This window comes from Nicotiana tabacum, chromosome 16 (genome assembly GCF_000715075.1).
Source record: "Nicotiana tabacum cultivar K326 chromosome 16, ASM71507v2, whole genome shotgun sequence".
Classification (NCBI taxonomy): domain Eukaryota; kingdom Viridiplantae; phylum Streptophyta; class Magnoliopsida; order Solanales; family Solanaceae; genus Nicotiana; species Nicotiana tabacum.
This window is the reverse complement of record NC_134095.1, coordinates 9,012,200-9,021,862: the sequence shown is the minus strand read 5'-3', so window position 1 is coordinate 9,021,862 and position 9,663 is coordinate 9,012,200. Positions and strand designations below refer to the sequence as shown.

At 34.1% G+C, this 9,663-nt stretch overlaps 1 protein-coding gene across 1 annotated transcript; it reads right to left on the bottom strand.

The window, feature by feature from the left end:
• Positions 1 to 182: 182 nt before the first annotated feature.
• Positions 183 to 7,201, bottom strand: LOC107802508 (mitogen-activated protein kinase kinase kinase 5). Its single transcript, XM_075232585.1, has 11 exons — positions 6,621 to 7,201; positions 3,280 to 3,870; positions 3,112 to 3,199; positions 2,520 to 2,582; positions 2,272 to 2,435; positions 1,990 to 2,065; positions 1,743 to 1,802; positions 1,514 to 1,639; positions 1,021 to 1,218; positions 789 to 889; positions 183 to 603 (listed from the first exon to the last, which is right to left on the bottom strand). The coding sequence occupies exons 1-11, from the start codon at positions 7,052 to 7,054 to the stop codon at positions 372 to 374; spliced, it is 2,133 nt and encodes a 710-aa protein (XP_075088686.1). The 5' UTR covers positions 7,055 to 7,201; the 3' UTR covers positions 183 to 371.
• Positions 7,202 to 9,663: the final 2,462 nt, after the last annotated feature.

The window sequence follows — 9,663 nt, the reverse complement described above, 5'->3', positions numbered from 1 at the left end:
ATAAAACTAATGAATTTTACCCTGTTTAGGATATCCGCTGAGGAGATGGATTAGATGTCCTTCAGGTTGGCATTAAGCACAACAAAAACATTTACATCCACAAAAACCTTTCAGTTTTGTGTACCTAAGTCATAATTTCAATCTAAGTTACACTATTAACTTCAGAATCATCTTTATGAATCTGCTCCAAAACTATTAAAGCCTTTGATAGCTTCATAAACAACATCAATGATACACAAAGACGCGGATGCATATGGAATTGCGTTGCATATCTTTCCCACATATGGCAACATTCTGACTAATCATCCGACTGAAGTTTTGTATCTAGGTTTCCTGATCTGTACACAGTTTTTACCCTCTAATTTATTTATTTATGATCTTATACAGATGTTTGGTGTTCCCTTTCTTATGTTCCTACAAGGACTTCTGTTTTCAGGTCCCAGGGGTAAGCTACTAGGAATGCTTGGGGGACTGGCTGCACGCGAACTTGAGTTCAGCTCCAGTGAAGAAATACAGGGAAGGACTTCAAGTGTAGAACGGGGAGAGTGGTGAGAAGCTGCTCCGTACTCACAGGTTTCAGGATGAGTTTGCTGGCAATTTTCACTGAAAGAGCACAGTTAAACTTGCATAAGCTAAGTCAACAGGGTAACGCAAAATATAGTATCTAGCTGGAACTATTGGTATTAATACCAAAAGAGGGGAGTAATCAGCTATTTCACAGAACAAAGTGCCCGAGTATATCCCAAACATGACAAACAGAGAGAGAGGAAGTACAAAAAAGTTATTACCTGCTATATGGTGATTTTCCATGCCTGGCGGAAGTTCCTGGTAAAAGTGGCTTTAGTTCCTTTTTATGGTTAGTTGGGTCCTTAGGACTCTGCAGAGCATCCTAAAAGTGTAACAAATTCAGAGTTTGAAACCATTTGAATTCAATATTCAAGTAATAGGAGGAACAATAAAAGTAGAGAAACTGATAAGCAGTACACTAACGTCACGTAGTCAGTAGCATGTAACACTCACATGTAATTTCATCCCTGAAAAATCCTCTGAACAACCAGCAACAGTATTACGTAAAAAAGCATGCTCGAGTAGCATCATAGCTGATGGCCTATCTGCAGGTTTCCTCTGAAAGCAGCACCAGAGGAAATCCTTCCCTTCTGAAGATAATTTTTCTGGTATAGGTGGTGATTTGTGCAAAACACTGAACATAGCTTGCACCTAATAAGACAAAGCACGAACATTTAGACACTTACAGAAATCAGTTCTAGAACGCCCGAAAACCGAAAGGTAAGAAGAAAGTGAAATCAATTCTAGAACGCCCGAAAACCGAAAGGTAAGAAGAGAGTTCTGGCATAATTGAGACTAAGCCACTGGATCATGACTAAGTAATCAGCTAGCCTCCCTTGTATTTTCCCAAGCTATGATGACATATTGACAACCTAAAGCTCACCAATATGTTTACACTTGTAACATGAATACATTGTTCTCAAATGAGATGAATTTAAACACTTACCCCATTAAATTCACCCCACGGGGGCTGTCCATTAAACATCTCAATAACAGTGCAACCAAGGCTCCATATATCGACAGCAAAGGCAAGCTCTGGATTGGCATCTTTCCGCAACACAGCCTGCATTACCTGCATATGAAGTGATGGCCAGACATAAGCACAAGCCAACAAAGGGGGGGAGGGGGGGCAAAAAGGGCAGGTAGTAGCCGTAAAGTAGCTTTACGATGCCTACCTCTGGAGCCATCCAATGAGGGCTCCCTTTCAGAGAAAGATCAGTTGCACAGCTGGAAAGCTGGGAAAAAGAGAAACAATATGAAATTATAGCAGTATGGGAGGCATGGAAAAATAATTGATGAAAGATTCTGCTTATCGTTTTGTCTACAGGTTAGGGTTTACAAGAAAACACTAAAAACACTAAATTAGTACAAACAAAGAAACTCTAGCAATTTTAGTTTGGCATTAGAATTCTGAAAGCTTACATGTTTTGCTAATCCAAAGTCTGCAAGCTTGACAATGCCAGATGCATCTACAAGCAAATTTGCTCCCTTAATGTCCCTACTCAGAAGAATCATTGAAATCAACCACTAGACTGAGCATCACTGCCAAGGTAAAGTTAAAAAGAAAACAAAGCTTTTTTTTTGTGAAGAGAAAAGGTTCTTGCTTGCTTATGACATGGAATTGCAATCCAGAGGCTTTAGTGTTCCGTTAATGAATCTTTAAATGAAGTGTCATTTTCCACCTTGGTGCAACCCAGTATCTACCTGTGTATTGTCTTGGTGCTATGCAAGTAAGCCAACCCTGATACAATATGCCTAGTAAAGTTTCGAACTATTGATTCTGTCATAGCTCCGCAATGTTCCCGAACATACTTATTAATTGATCCGGGGTGCACATATTCCAAATATATGCAAAAGCGGTCCTCCATCTGAAATGCCAAAAGCATTTTATCTTTCAATATTCTGAAGAAATGCCTGAATGGCAAAAGAACAAGAAAGATAGGTGTTCTTACTATTTCACTACCATAATATTGAACAATATTTGGGTGCTTTAACTGCCGGAGAACTCTTATTTCCTACAACAGAAGTAAGCAAGAAACTGAATTGATTTAGAATAGCATTAACTGGCGAAAAACACGCCATAGTAACTGCAATCCAGTGCAAAGCTTCATCCTTTCAGAAATCTAGAATGTCATAAAGTGTGTATAGTAGAATGGGAAATACTGCAATACGAAACCTCAATTTTTATCCCCAAGCCGGTTACCAACATTCTGAGAAAAAAACTCTAGCTGATGAAAATGTGAAGGAGGTTTATGAAGTCAAAGAATGTGGTCAACAAAAGTAGCTCTATGGATACATTATTGATTTTGCATCTTCAGGCACATGATAGTTATCTCAAAGGACCTTGATTTGACTAATTTGCTAATGCAAGTTAGAGAACCAGGACGTAGTATATAACATGCTTATTACTTATTTAAAGTTCTCTTCACTTCATTTACAAAAGATTTTGCCTTTAAAATATGTTTTCTCCCGCCGTGTAACTCAAAAAATTGTAATTTACACACAATTTTTATTATGTAGACTAAGAAGACATGAGGAAATCACCTGTTCTAACTGCTTTATACATTCAGCAGATTTAGGATCATCAGGAGTAAGATCAACTTCTTTTATTGCACATAAAGCACCGGTTTCACTGTCAAAAGGGAGAAAAAAAAACAGAAGCGAATGTTACATTCCTACCAAGTTACTTACCAAGCAAACTTTATTGCTTACCGGTTGGTAGCTTCATATACACTTCCATATGTACCACGACCTAAAAGCTTCCCCTTTAGCCATTGACCCTTTGTTGGTGATATACACGGTTTATCCATATTGCTTTGGATGGTACATAATTCTGGATGTCTTTGAACTCCTGGTGGAAGGGGTAGCGGGTGGACATCGATGTTATTACCTTCAGTCCAAGCCAGAGAACTTTCCGGAAGAGATTTATGATGAGAATGCACAGCACTACTTCTGTGATTCCTGGTTCTATTAACTGGATTTGGTAATGTTGGGCTACTTAGTGGAGAATGATCAGCACTGTTTATAACCCTTGTGGGTGAAAGTTGGAAAGAGTAAGCCTCTGAAGGTGATGACGGCTGATGAAATGGAGGTTGGAAAAGGTCCTGTGTGCTAAACCTTTTTGGGCTTGGGACGGGGCTCGTAAAACCACTACCTGGAGCACTTCTAGCAGGAACATTCAGCCTGAATTCAACACCCTCAGCATTCAGATCCTGAGGGAACCTCCTACGTCGGTAAGTTGGAGTAGATGATCTTGGATGCTGAGAACTTGTCACCTCCGCTGGAGTCCGATCAGAAGTATCCCTGCAACTTGCAACAGGTTAACAGTTCTGTATTCGTTTTTTCTTCTTACAAACTCATCATAGCTAATCAAACATTATTATCGAAAAACAAAGTAGCACACTTAAAGTCGTCATTTGAAACGAAGACCAAGCAAGACAAAATTAGAATTGTTATATGTCCTTAATGTTAGATATTAAGGAATTTAAATCAACTAGTACGAGTGCTCTTGTTGGTTCAACTGAATCCATTACTTTTACCTCCAATTATGTACATATGTCAAAAGAAAAATGGGGGTAAAAAATCACTCCCATAGTATTTTCCCAAGGAAAAAATTAAAAGGTATCACATCCACGGGCTTCAGACTGGATTTGCCTACCAACTACCTTCTACTTCTAGTAGATACCTTTGCACACGAGTTACTCTAAGGCCATCTCCAACCTTGTCCCCATCCCCCATAATGGAGAAAATATTTGGGGAAATTTAGCTCCAACCCACCCCTACTTTTGCCCCCAAAATGGGGATGAATAGTGTTCCATCAAATATGGGGTACACTATTCATCTCCCACATTACTATTCATCATTTTATTATTTAATCTTTTAATTTATCTCTTTATATATACCTAATTATGTTTATGTAATGTATTTATAATATTAATATTAAATCTTAACTTTGGTGTATAATTTTGATAAATTAATTTTCGTGCATTTATTATTTTTATATAGAAATGGCAGTAGATGAAAATCAACGATTTCAAGAATTTTTATTTCGACATAGAAGAATTAAGGACAAAGATGCTCATTTTGCACTTCGTAATGCATTAATAGATCATTTATGGGAGAATACTAGAGGTTGAAGTTGAATATTTATCTAGTATTTCGAATGAATTTTATCGTTATGTAATATGTATTTAATTAATCTTGTATCACAATGATTTCACTTTTATTTGAATTATTAGTTAATCTATAATAATTGTTTACAAATTATATTATTTAAAATTTTATGGAATTGTTTTAATTATGGAAATTACAAATTAATAAAAATAAAAGATGGAATTTGTTTAATGGAAATTAAAAAATAAAATTAAAATGAAAGATAATAATATAATATAGAAGAGAGAGAAGAATATAAAAAAGTTTGGGGAAAAAAATGGGGAAATGGTTGGAGTAAGTTGTCCCAAAATGGGGAAATTCCCATTTTGGGGACCAAAAATGGGGTAAAGGTTGGATATGCCCTTAAGGCCGTCTCCAATCTTACCTCATTTTCTCATAATGGGGGCAATTTTTAAGGTAATGAAGCTCCAACCCTCCCCCATTTTTACCCCCAAAATGGGGGATGAATAGCGTTCCCTCAAATATGGGTACAGTATTCATCTCCCCCATTACTATTCATGCATATTTTAATTATTTTACTATTTAACTCTTTTAATTTATCTCTTTATATATACTTAATTATGTTTATGTAATATCTTTATAATATTAGTTTTACATCTTAACTTTGGCGTATAATTATGATAAATTAATTTTCGTGCATTTATTATTTTTATGTAAAATTATAACTTAATTTTATTATAAGTTATAATTGTACAAAAAAATAAAATCATCTCAAAAATGAATGGTGCAAATATAAAATATTAGATGTTGCTAAAATTGAAAGGTGCGAATATAAAATATTAGATGTTGCTAAAATTGAAAAGTGAAAATTAGAAATACATTAAATGAAAATACATTAAAATTGGTCAACCCTTGTGCAAACTATTCATGAGTCACGTTCGGCAAAGAAGAAATATTTTGCGATGAAACAAGAATCATGTTGAAAAGATGTTGAACGTGCATTTGGAGTTTTGCAACAACGTTTTGCAATTGTTGCAGGACCCTCACGTTTTTTGGAAAAAAGAAGTGCTGCATGATATAATGACTACATGTATTATACTGCACAACATGATAATTGAGAATAAGCGTGATTTTAATGCACCAGTTCAAGATGATTTGGAAGGTCCATGTCCAACAATAGAAATGGCAGTAGATGAAAATCAACGATTTCAAGAATTTTTAGCTCGACATAGAAGAATTATGGACAAAGATGCTCATTTTGTATTTCGTAATGCATTAATAGATCATTTATGGGAGAATACTAGAGGTTGAAGTTGAATATTGATGTAGTATTTCGAATGAATTTTATCGTTATATAATATGTACTTAATCAATCTTGTATCGCAATGATTTCACTTTTATTTGAATTATTAGTTAATCTATAATAATTGCTCACATATTGTATTATTTAAAATTTTATGGAATTATTTTAATGGAAATTACAAATTAATGAAAATAAAAGATGGAATTTGTTTAATGAAAGATAATAATATAATATAAAAGAGAGATAAGAATATAAAAAAGAATATTCTCTTATGGGGTGAAAAATGGGGTAATTGTTTGAGATGCCCTAAGGGTATATTTGGTAAGTGGAAAATATTTTTAAAAAATTAATAATAATATCTACAAATTGAAGAGTATTTTCATGAAACTTTTGAGTACTAGAGATTAATAATAATGTTGAACTGTTGGTGAAAAGCAAGTAATGAAACTAAAAGGTAAAGTAGTTGTAAGGAAAATGACTTTCACCCATTAGTGATGGAACTCAATATCAGAAAATGACTTCCTCATGAAAAACTTTTCCCGGGACTCATTTTCCCTCCTACCAAACACACCCTAATTGAAAAGTCCCAAACTAATTGAAATAGGCTAGATGAATCCTTCCTGAGAACAATACTAACCTTGCAAGAGGAGGGCTTAAAGGATCCCTGTCAACTCTAACCGGCAAATTAGAGTCAACCGCTGAGTTCTGTTTGGGAAGAGAATTGAGCTCAGGAAGCGGCAACGGCAGTGGCACAGGGGAGGACTTGGAACAGTGACGGAGGTGGTGGGGCGACCGAGAACCCGACCCGAAATCCACATAAAACTCAGGAGAAACCGGTAAGGATTTCGAACGTTCATCAATAATTAAGGACTGAATATTGAGGCCCCGCAAACCAAGCTCATCATCACTAACGTGCCGCAATTTACGCTGCCTAATCAGTCTCCTTCGCCCGCCGTAAAACCTACGTGTATTTGGAGAACCTGTAGGAGAAGTAGTACTAGTTGAAGAAGAAGAAGAAGAAGAGTGGGATGAGCTTGATGATAGTGAAAATGCTTTCCATATATTCGGCATTTTTCATGGCAATACAGAGAAGAAGAAAGAAAGAAAGGAAAAGGGGTTGGAGTTTATGCTGATGATGTATTTAATGAAGTAATGCATTGAAGAGACCGTGGAGTCGTACGTACTCATACGAAAACTTTTTGTATTTTGTCAATGTTTGAATCTTTCTAATGAAAAAAAGATGAATTAAATAATTCATTAATGTTGTTGGAAGTCAGAAACACGATTTCTTGTGTTGTGTAAAGTCAAAGTTTTGTTTTTGTTAGTAAAGTATTTTTGAGTATACGTGTGTAAATATCTTATGAAGTGAAGGGATTTTCCGATTTTCCTTGATATTATGAGGTCAAGGTTGACACTTGACAAAACAAAAATGAGCAGCGTGTAAGTTTGTGTTGAGAACTCAAAACGTACGCTGGAAAACGATGACATTCTGTAGACTGTATACGCCACTTATCTGGCTCAGTCCCCGTTCCCTTCTTGACATGTTTTTCCAAACTTTGACATGTTAAGTGGGGCTGGGGCGGATCTAGAGTGTCCTTTATGATTCAGCTGAGTAACTTTTCAGATTTTATATATGTAGTGTCACACCTCTTTTTTACCCGCCCAAGGGGTATAAGAGAGTTTTCCAATTAAAGTGATATTATTTGAAATGAGATTATTTAATTTAATTTTTTCAGAGTCGACACTTGGAATACTTTAATTGGTGTCCCAAGTCACCAGTTTATTTTAAATCCCAAATCGAGGAAAAATCGACTCTCCTTTTGAAGTCTACGAACCAAAAATTCTGAGTAAGGAATTTTGTTAACATGGGAGAAGGTGTTAGGCATTACCGGATTCCGTGATTCTAGCACGGTCGCTTAAACTATTACAATTGGCATATTATCTGATTTTTTAAAACATGTTTCAACCTATGGTATATTTTTTAACTTATTAGTCGTTTTTAATTAATTTTAGGAAAATTCAACGTTATTTAAAACACGTCTTGAACCACGTCACATGAAATGCACTCGCGGTCCACAACACATTTTATCAAACGTTGTTGAGATTTGGATTTGGGTCACATGAAATGCACACCCGAGTTTAGGAAATTAATTTTTAAAAATAGCGCGCCTAAAGCAACTACGCACTTTCAAGTTTGCGAGGGCCATGAAAAATTCAATTAAATGGCACGTCTCGATTTCTAAGGATTAAAATTAATTAAATGAGGGCCATGAGTTTTGAGATTTTATTTGGCATGGCGCGCCTCGATTATTCTAAAAGGATTGTATTCAATTTAAAGCAAACTACAAATGTTCATGATTATGTTTCTTCCTAAAACTACTTTGAGATTATTGTAAGGTCATGATTTATGAATATGAAATTATTATTGAAGAAATATATGATTTGAGTTATTATGGACCTAATCACCCATGTCGGTATCAAATTTGCTATTGACTTAACATTCTTTAATTTGGATCCAAGCTATTACATCGTTCTCTCTCCATTTTGAATACATCTTCCTATCTTTCCCTATGAACTACAATCTCATTGAAAAAACTCATTCTGTCTCACACGAATTCTATTTCTTTTATGCTCTTCCTTCATTTTTTGTTCATATCTTTCAAGTTGGTAGATAACCAAAATATAATATACAAATCAAAAGGAAATACGGTGAAAGAAAAATAATGGAAACATTGGTTAAGAAAAGAATGAACCTTTTATAGATGAAGAGCTTATTCAATACATATGGAGCAAAAAACCATCAAATTTAATGTGCAAACGAACCACAATCAGAGGCAACGAGCGAAAACCTTTCGAACCGAACTCGACTTCGACCTCTTCGGGCTAGTATCTTGGGCTATCTTTTAAATTGAGTTTGAAGCTTTTGGATTTGATTTTTGGTGTGATTTAGCTCCTGTTTTTGAGGTATTTTTTTTTTGTCTTAAACAAGGTAATGAATGGCTATATTTTATTTGTTTTTGAAAGAAATAGATAGAAAGAATGAAACTAGTAGAAATTCTTTTTAGCATAGAAGAAGAAAATTTATTTTCTCTCAATTTCCTACCCTCTTCCTCTTTCCACTTCTTCAAATATTTCTCTTCTATTTACAGGAGAATTTTTGAAAATTTTCAGATTTTTTTTTAATTATTTTATTATTTTTTTTATTTTTTTTAAAAACAAATACCACTTACATTTTGCTTTTCTTTTTTTTTTTTTATAAAAAGAATTTCCACCTTTATTTACTTTTATTTTTTAAATTTCAACTTTAATTACTTTTATATTATTTAAAATCCCATTTTTTTTACTTTTTTAAAAGAGAATTCCACTTATTTTACTTTTATTAAAAAAACAATCCACTTTCTTTTGCTTTTCTTTTTTAAAAATTCTACTTTATTGTACTTTAAATTTTTTAAATTTTCAACTACTTTTATATTTATTTTTTAATTCCAACTTTCTATTACTTTTTATTTTTTAAAATTTCTACAAAACTTTACTTTTATTTTTTTAATTTTCCACTTTCTTTTACTTTTTAAAAGAGAATTCCACCTACTTTTACTTTTATTTTTTTTTAATTCTATACTTCCCTTTTTCTTATTTTTTTAAATCTCTCCCGAAAATTAAATTTCTTTTAATATTTTTTG

Coding starts and splice junctions, on each gene's coding strand:
- LOC107802508 (XM_075232585.1), bottom strand. CDS start 7,054: ATGCCGAATATATGGAAAGCATTTTCACTATCATCAAGCTCATCCCAC. Junction 3,200..3,279: donor GTATATGAAGCTACCAACCG/GTAAGCAATAAA, acceptor CCCTTTTGACAG/TGAAACCGGTGCTTTATGTG. Junction 2,066..2,271: donor AGCACCAAGACAATACACAG/GTAGATACTGGG, acceptor TCTTCTGAGTAG/GGACATTAAGGGAGCAAATT.